Source organism: Myotis brandtii, unplaced genomic scaffold (genome assembly GCF_000412655.1).
Source record: "Myotis brandtii unplaced genomic scaffold, ASM41265v1 scaffold168, whole genome shotgun sequence".
NCBI classification, from domain to species: domain Eukaryota; kingdom Metazoa; phylum Chordata; class Mammalia; order Chiroptera; family Vespertilionidae; genus Myotis; species Myotis brandtii.
Genome location: NW_005356173.1, coordinates 211517 through 225056, shown reverse-complemented (window position 1 = coordinate 225056; position 13540 = coordinate 211517). Strand labels below are relative to the sequence as shown.

The following is a 13540-nucleotide window of genomic DNA, read 5'->3' as shown; positions in this document are numbered from 1 at the left end:
AAGATAAAGGAGAAACTTTGAAGCAGAGTTCACAGACATGGGAAAAGGAAAGAACCAATGATTGGTGAACTGGTAGGTCTAAAGGTCAGATGTTGGGTGATTAAACAGACTAATTCGAGATAGGAGGGCTTTGGTTAAGTCTCAGGAATCTGGCCCCCAATTGTTTCAGGATTTTATTGCTATTACTTTTATTGTAGCTATCTCCTCCCCCTAATCTGCTGTGCTGAACAAAGCCAGTAGGGGCATGGAAGAGAGAAGAGCATGGGTCTGGTGTATCGGGCCCTGAGGGATGGAGCTCATAGCAGGGGCAGACAAGGGGCAGGACACTGTGTGTACGTCTCCCTGGGAATAGTGACCTAACGCCCAGGGGAGAAAGGGTCAGTAAGCTATCATGAAGCCGAGGTAGATATCCAGGTCCTCATCCAGGAAAAAGGCTGCCACCTCATCTTCAATGTCTCTTATAAAAAAACCAAAACACTGGCCACATTAAAGCACAAGGCTAGGTCGAATAGGTGGTCACGAACAGCTGTGTTCTCCATCTCCGATGTCTTTTCATCCTCTTGTTGGGCCATGTTCACCTCCTGCCACATCTCACCCACTGAGGAGGCCACAAAGTACTCTTCGAACTGCTCTTGATTTTGGTCTGGAACAGGGAAGAGGGGGAAGGGAATGAAACACCAATCCTAACCTGTCCCTGTACAGGAAAGGGGAAGAAGTTGGAGAATATGGGGAAAGTTAGGTCCTGGGACTTTTAACTCAGTTATCCATATCCTTGTCCTTGACCGGAGAGGTGATGCTCCATCTGGGGGTCACTTCTGGTCTGTGTGAAACCACAGCTCCAGCCCAAGAGCACAAACACCCCATTTCCAACTCAGCTGTGTCCTCCAAAGTGTTACATCATTTGGGAGTGAGGGACCACCTTAAAAAGAATGAAAACCAAAGATCCTCTTCCCACACAAATGCATGTATGCTCATACTCATGAAAGCTCCATGCAATTTCCACTGGCCTGGAGTATTCCCCTGAATAGTGCTCTCCCCTGCTCGAGACCCTTTCACATGACACCCTCACACTACAATAGTAGGGGACCTGGGTATTCTCCCACAACCCAAACCTATCTCAGATTTCTCTCTGGCCTGATAAGTCATCTGGGAGTGATTACAAACAGACCTGCAAACCTAGCCTCCTGAGGTTGCCCTCCTTTTCTACTTACCTTTAGAGGGCATTTGTTCTTTCTGACTCCTCTCATTGGGGCCTGGGCTCCCTCCCTGAGGCTTCACCCCCTTCACCCACAGCAGAAGTAGGATGGCTGCCAGTAATGCTGCTCTGAGGAGCTGGGAGCCCAGGGAAGTCATGGGTCTGCCCATCCACTGTTGTGGCCTTCCCCACTCCCAGTGCCCAGCAGGCTCCCTGCCACCTCCCTCCCCTGTCCTTGTCCCACCCCTTACCCCTTCCCAGCACCGTTTTATTCCCTTCCCTTCTATAGGACCTCTGACCTCATGAGCTCTGTGATATCACAGCCATGAGATGACTCATTCCAGCTCACTAGAGAGTTCCATCACTAAGCAAGAGAGTGGAGAGTATTCAGCAGGGGACGACCAAGCCTTCGAGCATGACTATGGAGATCAATACAGATGACTTAAGAGTTTGCGAACTGCTTTCACATCCATTACATCCTTACAGCAGCCAGGTCTCAAAGGAATAGTGTCATCATCCCATTTTATAGATAAGGCTACTGAGGTTCACAAAAAAAATGACTCACCCACTCACGATCACAGAGAAAATAAGGGGCAGAGTGGGATTGTTGATTAATTCTTTTGATTCTAAATGTCACAGCTTCCCACTCTTCCATGCAGCCTTTCTCAAAGGAAAGTGGCTTGCATAGGATGGGCTGAGACCAGATGCCTGAAATAAGGATCCTCAAGTTCTGGGCTGTACTTAAAACTCAGGTCCATTGAAAATGAGAGAAGTGGAGGGGGAGAAGTAGAGGGTGGAAAAAGGGTCCATCTGGGCTGTGTGTGTGTGTGTGTGTGTGTGTGTGTGTGTGTGTGTGTAAGAGAGAGAGAGAGAGACAGAAAGAAAAAGAAAGAGAGACAGACACAGAGGGAAATAGGACAGACAGAATGCAGGGTGTCTTGGGCCTAAGTCGAACCTATTCTCTCCTTCCTCCTCCTCCCCTAACTGTCCTCATGCCTAGACTTTGCCCTCTTGTACTGATAGACTGGAACAGCCCTTTCTCTCATTGTACATCCTCTTGTACTTTTAGTCACAGAGAAAACTTTGTTAGAGGCTCATTCACTAAACTTCTTACTTGGTAGAAGGAGGTAGAGTCCTCAGAGAAGAAGCAATGTGGCAGAGAGACAAGGAGCCCACCTAACAGATCTCAAGAAACCTGCCTCAGCAGCCCACTGCCCACCCTGCCCTTGAACCTGGTGAGCACATGCCTGTTGGCAGTAACTGGCTGTGGCTAATTTTCATCTGCTTCTTGGGACAGAGACGATGGTTAAGGGTGAGTTGGGGTGGGGTGGAGCGGGGTGGGGTAAGATGGGGGAGACAGTATGGAGGGCTGTTCTGAAAACCAGAACAGATATAGGTCATGAGATACAGGAGAGGCACGCAGATGGGGATGAGTGGGAGAAGATTCTAGACACATTTGATCTATCCCAATGAGCCCACATCACTCCTGGTGCCCATGCATTCCACATCTGAATGAACCACCAAATGCAGGGGTAAGGATGTGTGCAGAAGCACGCACCTTTCTGGGAGAGGGGATTGCATGTTCAAATTTCTTTCTACAGATGTTACCCATATTGCCTACTTCATGTACTTCCTGGTGATCCAAGCCAGGTGACTCGGTGACTGAGGAATGGTACAGGAGGTAACTTGACAGTGGGGGTGGAAAGATTAAAGTAAGCAGGTGACCCTGCTCATTCCTACCTTGAACTCATTGACTTGCAGGTCCAGGGAACGATGCTTGGGTAAAAAAAAAAATCACTAATGTCCTCCTGGCTATTTGGAGGACGGAGCCTCTTGGTTCCTGGCCAAAAAAGAAGCTATCCCCAGCTCGTGAGCATAAATGGGGAAGGAAGCTGTGGTGGAGAGCGTCTCGCAGAAGAGGAAGGAGTGGAAAGAATCTGGTTATAATGACCACCCTCCTTCCCAGCTTCCCATCTGAAAAGAATATATCCTTGAAGGAACCAAGAATCCCTTAAATTTTGTTTTCTTAATAAGAACTATTTAAGAAATATGAAAAACAAAAAGGGAAAATAGTTCCACCCTCCAGTGGGCATCACTATTAATGTTTTCAAGTATGGTATTCAAATCCTTTCCCTATGTGGCTGTGGGCATGTGGGTAGGAGTATATTTCCTATCAATTAAAATCCAGGTATCATGTGTGGTCCTCCTTATTGCATCAGAATAAGGGGTTGGCTGCTTTGGTACCAACCGGCTCTGGGCCCTGACATTGCTCTTACCTGCTCCTCCTGGGCACCTGGAAGGCATTACAGAGTCACGATGGACATCGAGGCATCATCATAGGGTTGAAGCTGCCGCCTGAGGGAGAGAGGCTGTGGGTGTCTTTGGCCCCAGAAAGCTGAGAAAGCATGCAGAAGAATGAGAGGAGAAAAGGGACAGAAAGTGTAGTGATATGGTAGATGACAGAGGTGAAGGAGTAGTGGGGAAGAAAGCTGGAAAAGAGAAGAGAGAACTCCTTAAAGATTAGAAAACAGTTTCCAAATCTCTAGTCTACCCCGGGGACAGGTGGGACTGTTACTGGAAAGGGGACCTGGCCTGGAGCAGGTCTGCCTAGGGCCGGCTGGTAGTGTGTGGACTCTTGACTTGGTGCAGGGAAGATTCCACAACAGGAGTCCAGGTGATTTTTGAAAGTATGCTATTAAAGCTCAGGACAGTGAAACACAAGAAGGGCTTAGCATAGAAGAAGTGACAGGAGCGGGCCTAGGTGGGAAACATTAGCCTAGGTGGGGCCGCTTTCACTCACTGGGAAGTCAGAGAAAGGGGGCCTTGAGGACAGGGTCAGAGGGCTAACCCAGGAGGAGCTGCTACTGCCCATGGCTTCCCTGGTTGCAAGCCTCATGGGGTCTCTTAGTTTAGGCAATGAACACCTGTGGGGAAAGAAGAGAGGGAAGGGAGGGAAAAGGTGTGGGTGTGTTCCTGGGAGAGAGCAAGAACTGGGACCTTCGTTTTGAGGGGTTTTAAAGAGTGGGAGTTTAGGGAAGGTCGTAGTGGAGGATCTCAATAGAATATTCATCAGTTCTATGCTGATGTTCCAAAATGAGATTTATTCCCTTAAATTCATCTGTCCTTGGGTGTGGTTGACAAATGGCTCTCATTGGATTTCTGTTATCTGTATCCCCGAGTAGAGTGATTTAAGCTCTGGTTGGGGAGAAGTGCAAACCATTTACTCTTTTTTTTTTTTTTAAGATTTTTTTATTGGTTTTTAGAGAGAGAGGAAGGGATAGGGAAAAAGAGAGAAACATTGATATGAGAGCAAAACATTGATCGGCTGCCCTGACCAGAAATCAAACCAGCAACCTTTTGGTGCATGGGATGACACCCAACCAACTGAGCCACAGCAGCCAGGACCAAACCATTTACTTCTAAGTATCCTTGGTTTAGAGAAGATAGGATTTACTAGATGGCTGCAAACTGCTGTTTAATTATCTATCTCAGTTTCCCTACTCCACTTGCCAAGGAATTTTCCTAGCTTCTTTACATCTTGCCTCAGGACAACCTGGTTCCCTCAGGCTGCTGGTACCTGCCCCTCCCACTGGAGAGCACAGTGCAGGCGCAGAAGGGCAAGTGAGAAAGTGAAGAGCCTGCCTCCCTTTCTCCTCACTGACCCAAGGACACTGCCCTTGGTGAGAGACCCTGTGCACCTGCTCCATGCGGCTCTGACCGGGCCTGCCCTCTCCCACCCCCTCCAAGATTAGCTTTATAGGCTGGGTGCTGCTTTCCTGTGCCTGCCCCTGCTTATCAGCTCATCTACAACCCCCACCTCAACCTTATCGCTGTCTCCATCTCCTTAGACTAATCCCAAGGCTTCAGAGGCTATTACCACCTCACCCTGCCTAACCCCCAGCGCAGCAGAAAAATGTCCCACAAGGTGACTCCCTCCCCTTAACCAGCCCGCACCTCCCCCTCCCCAGGGTGAGAGCATGGTTTCTCCTTGTCTCCGGCATCTACTCTTTCTTGCCTTTTTTATTTTCCTTTCAACTCCTGCCCTACTCTAAAGGTTGTGTTGTCCACCTTGCAACTGCTAGAAAAAACACCTTCATTGTTACGCAAAAGAAGGGAGCATTTCCCTGCTCCTGGAGACCCCCAAGGGGGAGGGTCCCCTGACTATCTCCACTCAGATCTCTCACATCTTTATAGGCAGAAGTTTCCTAAGAAGCAACAAGGTCTGGCATGTGATCTGGAGCTAAGGTTTCAACTTTAAAGCCAGTTCCAGTTTTGCTACTTGCTGTGGGTACTCACACTTCCCGTCTGGGCTCCGTCTTGGTCTTCTCACTTATGAAATAAAGAGGACCTTTCCTATTCCCACCTACCTCTTAGGGCTATTGAATGACTATAGTTCAGTCGTGGGTATATACTGCTTTGAAAACAATCAGGAGGAGAAATAGAAACTGCCCTATCAGACAGTTTGGCTTACTCTTTCCTCCTGCTGTCTCATTCCCAGAGAGGGACCCAAAGGTGGGTGGGTCTACCTCCTTCACCTGCCTCGCTTCCTGCTGTGAAAACACAAAGCCCTCTGAAGGTCTCCTCTGATGGGGGCTCCAAGTAACTGGAAGAGAAGAGGAGTCACCCTGAGTTTCTCACAGAGGAGGGTGGCCTGGACCCCTTTTGTGAGTCAGGGCTGCAGGGTTGAGGACAGAGATGACCACCACTCAGGGAAGCAGCCCCAGGGGCTTCTAAGCTCATCTCTGAAGGAGAATCAACATCCTTGAGTTCTTAGGATCATGCTTTACAGCCGCTTCCATGAGAGAGCAGAGGTGCTCCCCGCCATTTTACAGAGTAGCAGACTGAGGCACAGAAAGCTCACCTAACTGATTTGCAAGGGCTGAGAGAGCCAGGATTCAAACCAGGCTGATAGCCCAGCTGGAGGACATGATTTCCTGATCACCTGCATCCCACTGACTGCTCACCTTGCTTGTGGGAGCCAGCTTCTAGGTCTTTCACCTTGCTCCCCATTCAGAGTGCTCTGCCCCGCCCCTCACCTGTCCAGGTCTCAGCCCCAACCCACTGCCAAAGTTCCCACCCCTCTCGCCTCCTGGCTATAGGGCAGGCTCTGTGTCTCAGAGGTTCACTCTAGAAACAGCTCCTCCCCTTCCAGGTAAAGCTGCTCTCTCGTGACAGGGCAGCCAGTCACCAGTGCACATGCATACACACACACCCCACAACCACAGGCTGCACATACAAATAGCACGGGAGATACAATCATTCTCACTCCCAACCCCCAAGCAAACCTGGCCACTTCCTCAGTAGCTGCTGAGTCTTGGACCTGCCTCTTCACCACGCCCCATCACCTGCCTGCAAGGAGAAGACATGGGGACTCCTCCACCCAAGGTGAAAGGGCCCTGGACCCACCTCCAGAAACTTCTGACCTCATGGATGTTCAGAGAGAAAGACTGGGATCAGCAGCTGGATGAGGCCCACATGCTGCAACAGAAGAGGTAAGCTGTCCGGTCACATGGCGTCTCACCTCTCGCTGATCCACAGACCTTCCTGCCCACTCCAGTCTATCCCCAGAGTTCAGCGCCAGACACTTGGATGTGCCCTTTCTCCCAACCTACCGTTATAGTCACAAAACCCAAGTTGCCCGTCTCAGTGGTGAGGGGTGGGGGATGGAGTTGAGCCACACAGGGAAACCTTGATGTGGATTCCATAGATTTAGAGGCAGAGATCTCATCTGCCTACCTGGTGGGAGAAGAGGGTGGGGACAAGAGGGACCAGAGGGAAGAAGCCAGTATGTTAGGGGGGTTGCAGACAGGTGCAGGCTGGTGGAGAGCAGGTTGCTGGGGAAGGGATGAGAGCCTGTGGGTTGAAGAAAGAGGGAGGAATCAGCATTAGTAGAAATGGAAATGGATTGGTGGGAAAGAGGAGGAGAGCTTTGTTCACCTGGAGCTGACAGCCAAGGAAGGAAACCCAGGTGACACTGGAGAGTCCTCAGTTCAGTCAGCGGTCACCAACCTTTTGGATCTCATGGATCACCAGTGGTTCGCGGACCATCAGTTGGTGACCAGTTCATTTGCCTTTTATTGAGTGGGGCGTGTGCGGCGGTGTGCTGGGGACTGGAAATACAGCTGTTGATAAAGCCTGTGTCTGCTTCTGGGACACTCAGTGCAGGTGGGGCTGATACACCAGGGGGCAGGTCATATCTTGGCTAATTAGCCCCGAGGTCCAGATTCCTGAAGCGCAGGCAGGGCAGGGACCCATCTTGTGGGTGGGCCTCTGCCTCGGAGTGTTTGGAGGAGTTGTCTCCCATGGGAGAGCATGGGAGCTTGGGGAATGAGCTGAACACACACTGGCAGATCAGGGGTCCAGCCAGGGCTAGTTTCACAGGTAGGTGACCTCTACAGTTGCACAGGGCTCTGGGTTTCAGAAAAGCCCTGCACTCTAATGCACTGCTATCATCTGGAAATTCTTAATAATATTTTAAACAAGGGGTCCTGCACTTTCATTTTGCCCCAGGCCTTGCAAATTGTGTAGCAGGGCTTGGGCGCAATCTGAACCCTCATTCCAGGAAAGGCTCTCTGCTTGCTCAGCAGCAGCCACCCCAGGCCCTGCAATGGAACCTTTGGCCTCCCACCTGTGTCCCTGCTTTGGACTGGGATTAGGGCAGACCTTCCCTCTGCAGGGGGCAGTGGACTAGAGGCTTCGGGCGACAGGCTGTGTGTAGTGCCCGCAGCATAGAGCTGAACTCTAGAAGCCTAGCCCTGGCCGCCCTGAGCTGCGGCTGGGACTGAGGGCCCAGGTGAGATGGGGCAGGGGCTGTCCCTCTCTCTGCTGGTCCCTTTCTGAGAGCGCCTCCTTAAATTAGGGCAGACCTGAGCTCTGCCTTGAGGAAAAAAAAAAAAAGCTGCTTCACTAAGTAAAACACCCTTTCCAATGGCTCATGGTGCCACTGAAGAGGAATTTGGGACTGAGAGACATCATGGTCACCAGTCAGTTTGTCTGCCTTTTGTCTCTCCCTCATGACTTTCAATCTGCCAGACCCTGTGGTCATCTTCACAGCCAGCTAATACTGACTTGCCCAGCAGGGTGGGCTTCAGTTTTGTCTCTTATTTGGCTCATCCGGGAAGGGGAAACAAAGGCTGGCTGAGAGAGGTGCCCTGGGATGGTCCTTTCCACAGGTGCACTCCCTCCCCCGCCCCCGCCCCCCTGCACTCCAAGCTGCACTATCTGAGAAGCTCCAGGTTGTGTTCCCCCTTAGTTACAACAGGGGTGTTTAGACCATTCAATTTGAGGGCAACACGCAGAATAGATTCTCCATAACCCACGCCAAACTCTCCCTGCCCCCATCATGGATGTGAACCTAAACAGTCCAGAGGGGTAATCAGAACTTCAGCAACTCACAAACACACACGACTCTCATACCTGGCCTGCCTCATCCTCTCTGCCCAGTTCTAATCTCGCAAACTCCCCAGGCCAGGGTGTCAACCGGGGACCAAAGTTCCATCTCCCTGACCTGCTCCAGCTCCCCAGGTTCCTGAAACATTTACACAGCTTAGATGGATTCAGCCAGGCCTCATGACCTCCTCTCCTGGCCACCACGGCCACCCACTCTGCAGCCCAGGCCCTCCTTCCCTGGTCACTACAAGCCTCTGCTGAGTCTCCTACTCAATGAGCCCAGGCCCCCAGTGTGGGAAGACCTAGTGTGATATAATGGCTCTGCTCTCAGCTTCACTGCAATTCTGTCTCTGCATCACTCATGTTCATTTTCTCCCAGGATTCAAGAATCTCCACTACTTCAGGCTGCCAAGGACAATGACCTTTGTGTCTTGAAGAAACTTCTGCTAGACAGAAGCTGCGACTTACGGCAAAGAGGTGGGCTCAGAGTTTAATGTGATAGAGATGGGGCCCCTCTGGCCCAGAACTCCCAGAGTTTCTGCAAAGGGGTCTGTTCCCTGAGGGGAGGGTTTGATGCCTCTGTCTTACTCTTCTCCAGGAGCCCTGGGAGAGACAGCACTGCACATAGCGGCCCTCTATGACAACCTGGAGGCTGCCATGGTGCTGATGGAGGCCGCCCCGGAGCTGGTTTATGAGTCCACCCTCTGTGAGCCATTTGTAGGTGAGGAGCCTTCATGGAAACATGTAGGGGAGGGTCTGTTCGCATGGGCCTCTGAGTTGGGAAGAATACACAGGTTCTGGTCTTGGCTTCCACGACTTCCTCAAGCCATTTATTATTTCCCTCAATTCCTTTCATGTTCCCTGAAGGACAGGACTCTATTTCCTTCACAGCAACACTAGAGTGATTGCAATTATGCCCTATCCCCAAAATCCAAGAGGTAGGGATAATGCAGTAAACAGCCTGAGGGACTAATTGCCCTCAGTCACAGCCCAGTCTGCAGAGCTGAGGGCATAAATCTATTCAAGGATGTGTCAGGGACCTCCTGCAAGCCAGGCAGATGGTGAACCTTTGGAAGAAATGGGGACAGACCCCCATGCCTGAGGGCTCTCTCTGAACCAGGTCAGACTGCACTGCACATGGCCATCATGAACCAGAATGTGAATTTGGTGCGAGCCCTGCTAGCCCACGGGGCCAGCGTCTCTGCCAGAGCTACAGGAACAGCTTTCCGCCTCAGCCCCCACAACCACATCTACTTTGGTGAGAACCAGAGCCAGAGCTGGGGAAGGGGAGGTAGGTGGCAGGCAAGAGCCAGGGGAGGATGGAATGAGGAGAGCTCTGTGCCTGATGGGGTGGGGTGAACTGGGGTCAGCCCTTATAGGGCTTAAGGCCAGAGCCCATTCCCCCAGGGCCTCTGCACCATCCCTGCCTCTGGTTTTGCTGATAAGTGTTCCCAAGTCTAGAGCTGAGCTGTGTGGAGGAACAGGCAGTCACTGGGGAGGTGCCCATCCCAGCCTGCACTCATGCCATGGAGCCCTCTGTCTCCCCAGGGGAGCACCCTTTGTCCTTTGCTGCCTGCGTGGGCAGTGAGGAGATCGTGCGTCTGCTCATTGAACATGGAGCTAACATCCGGGCCCAGGACTCCCTGGGTAAGCACTGGAGTGTGGAAAAAACTTGGAAAGGACCTGGGTGGAAGAGGAGGGTCTGGGACAATGGTCAGGCCCACCGTGGGGACCATCAGGGACTAGGGTCCAGCAGCCACATGACACTGGTGTCCTCCCCAGGAAACACAGTGTTGCACATCCTCGTCTTCCAGCCCAACAAGACCTTTGCCTGCCAGATGTACAACCTGCTGCTGTCCTATGATGGGCATGGGGGCCACCTGCAGTCCCTGGACCTTATACCAAATCACCAGGGTCTCACCCCCTTCAAGCTGGCTGGAGTGGAGGGCAACACTGTGGTGAGGGACACCCTCCAATCCTACATGTTCTCATGATCCATCTCCTCAAACTCTCCAAAAGGATGGTAGTCCCTTACTTCCAACTCTGTCACTAAAAGCCTCAGCCTCAGGAATCCCTGGCTAAGGAGGACCTGAGGCTCATTCTTTAGAATATCTACTGGGAACCCAAAGTTCTGTTCCCTTTGCCTGTTCTCTTCTTTCAGATCTTTGTAAGGTTTGTGGGAAGGAAAGATAACAAAAAAATAATAAGGAGGTTTATGGAATCCAAGGCTTGCTACCTCCTGACTGTCATCAGTCCCAAGGAATGGGTGCCAAGCTCTTCAATGGTGGTGTTCCCCCGGACCAGCTTCTCACACACTGACACTCCAACTCACTGCTGTGTTCTCACAGATGTTCCAACACCTGATGCAGAAGCGGAAGCACATCCAGTGGACCTATGGGCCACTGACCTCTACTCTCTATGACCTCACAGAGATCGATTCCTGGGGAGAAAAGGTGTCCTTTCTGGAGCTCGTGGTCTCCTCTAAGAAGCGGGAGGTAAGGATGAGATGGAGGATCAGGGACTGTCATGTGTTCGTGCAGAGCCTATCCATTTGCTAAGATCCTGGGTTCCAGACACTTCCTCACCTGATAATATATGGAAATATATGGAGACCAGACTCCTGGAACCTTTGGGAGAAAAGTCCAATCAACACCCCTTTCCTGACTGCACTTTCCCTCTGCTTAGCTCTAGTCCTTTTCCCTTACCTTTGTCACACTGACATTTCAGATAAGGAACTCTCCAAATGGAGGTTGCTTACTACCACTCACTCATTAATTTAGTCATTCAGCATATTGAACACCTTCTGTGTCCCAGATGCTGTACAAGGAACTGAGAATACAGAAATAAACAAAACACAGTTCCTATCTGTCAACTTCCTCAATTACAGTCCCCTTCCTCAATAATTGCAGTAGAGTACAATGTATACCATTCCAGGGGTTTGTACTGTGAATAATGGCAGCAAAATTGAGGTTGGGTGGATCAGAGACAATGTCCCAGAAGTGCCTGAGGTGGGTTTTTAAGGAGGAGTTAGGAATTCCCAGGAAGATGAGAAAAAAAAGAGAGCTTTCTGGAGAGGGAAAAACAATGATCAACCCGAGTTGAGTGATATGAGGGGAAGGCAAATATGTTGAAGACAACTAGAGAGGAGAAAATACTTTGAACTACCAGGAATCTCCAAGATAGTGGCCAGATATAGCTTCTGGTATTTATTTGCCAGTTGTTAATTTCGTAGGAATCGTAGAGCCATAAACTCAGATGACTAAGTGGTAATGAATAGAAGAAAAGGTGAGTGGCTAGTTTGTATGAACTTCCTCAGAGGATATTCCTGGGAACAGGTATACCTCATTAGAGCCTACTCCCTCTGATAGATTGTGCCACCACAAGTCCCTTGGTCTCTGATTTCAGCCGACTCTCAATATTCTCCTGTAGGTTTTCTTCTTGTCTTTGTCAGCTAGTTTTCTGTTCCTTCAAAGTTCTCTTCCAGCTCCTTTTATGTCCCTCACTGCCTTCCCCCTTAGTTCCATCAGAAGGCCCAGTCTCCTACCTTCTTTATCTTCCTGCCTGGTCCTGCCACACATATCTGGAAACTGCACTCTCTCTCTTCTCTAGGTTTAATGGAAAAGATATTCTTTCTGTCAATGGTTAATCTCTCCAGCTGTGCTTTGAATTTTCCCTTTTTTTTAAAAAAAATTTTGCCTTTTTATATTTTCTCAAACGTTCATTACCCCCTCACATTTCTATCTTTAACCTTTCACTATCTAATTACATCAGAGGTCATTGACACATTCTACTACCTGGGTCCTCTATTGCTTTTCTCCAGACCATAAGACTTCTAGAACAAATCTGGCTACTTCCTTGCTTGAACTCCCAATTGCTTCTCATTATGTTAAGAAAAAAGTTCAAACTCCCCACTTTAACATTCATGATGTAGGATAATCTGTCCATTATAGCATTCATTCATTTTAACTCCTGCCCATCACTCCCAACAGGTTATCTCTTATTCCCAAGCATATCTCATCTCCAAATGGCTTCTCATACCTTCCTGCCTTGGCAATTGCTACTACTTCATGGAATGATCTTACGAACTTTCCCTTTCAACTATGTGCTGCTCATCGTTCAATGCCTCAATGATGTTATAGTGTCTTGTGTTCACTTCTATAACTCGACCCGTAGCCCTAGCATATAGAAGAGGTTTACTAGTTGTCTGTAAAAAAAAAATGATGATGCCAGTGCTGGTGACTGACCTGCCCATCTGGGACCCAGTGGGAAGCCCCGCACTGCTCACTATGTTTGTCACCCAAGCTATATTCTCCTTCCACGGCAGGCTCGCCAGATCCTGGAACAGACCCCAGTGAAGCAGCTGGTGAGCTTCAAGTGGAGGAAATATGGGAGGCCCTACTTCTGCATTCTGGGTGCCTTGTATGTGCTCTACATGAGCTGCTTCACCATGTGCTGTGTCAACCGCCCCCTCAAGAATTGTAGCAGCAATCACACAGATTCCCGAGATATCACCCTTAAGGAACAGAAACTGCTACAGGTGACTCTTCGCAGAAGGAGATGAAAGGGAATGTAAAAATGGGGTGATGGTGCTAGAGACCAAAATGATACTACCCAGGGAAGATACCCTTCACTGGGCTCTAACAGCTGCAGACTCCTAAGCACCTGACATAAGTTGGACATGAGATAGGGGCACCAGAAAGGAGGCTTAACTGAGTAAAAATACACTTGTCCAGGGAGTTGTGGCTTCTCTCACTGACTTTGAAAGGATGCTTGGTGTTAGGAATACTGTGCATTGGTAAAAGTCCTTTCAGTGTAGGGAGAGGACCAGTCTTTTGTAATGTGAACTTGAAGGGAAACCCTGTTGTTCTAATGGGAGGGAAATCATACTCCATGTCCATGTCTGGGTCCGTTTCATCTCTGTGAGGGCAGCATAGCCCTCTGGCTTCCATTCTCTTC

The 13540-nt window shown here is 49.9% G+C and overlaps 2 protein-coding genes across 2 annotated transcripts in view; one reads left to right on the top strand and one right to left on the bottom strand.

The window, feature by feature from the left end:
- Positions 1-209: 209 nt before the first annotated feature.
- LOC102249599 (chromosome unknown open reading frame, human C7orf34) lies at positions 210-6205 on the bottom strand. The gene is given in 5 exon segments (XM_014536894.1): positions 210-643; positions 1212-1375; positions 1377-1408; positions 3472-3488; positions 6160-6205. Coding segments are annotated over 5 exon segments (444 nt in total). The 3' UTR covers positions 210-458.
- Positions 6206-6335: 130 nt separating this feature from the next.
- The window catches only part of TRPV5 (transient receptor potential cation channel, subfamily V, member 5), a 33288-nt gene continuing 26083 nt past the window's right edge, over positions 6336-13540 (top strand). Inside the window, exons 1-8 of the mRNA XM_005862782.2 lie at positions 6336-6687; positions 8964-9061; positions 9183-9305; positions 9705-9842; positions 10133-10231; positions 10367-10542; positions 10933-11079; positions 12909-13121. Coding sequence (XP_005862844.1) covers positions 6560-6687; positions 8964-9061; positions 9183-9305; positions 9705-9842; positions 10133-10231; positions 10367-10542; positions 10933-11079; positions 12909-13121 — 1122 coding nt within the window. The 5' untranslated portion in view covers positions 6336-6559. The remainder of the gene's footprint in view (positions 6688-8963; positions 9062-9182; positions 9306-9704; positions 9843-10132; positions 10232-10366; positions 10543-10932; positions 11080-12908; positions 13122-13540) is intronic.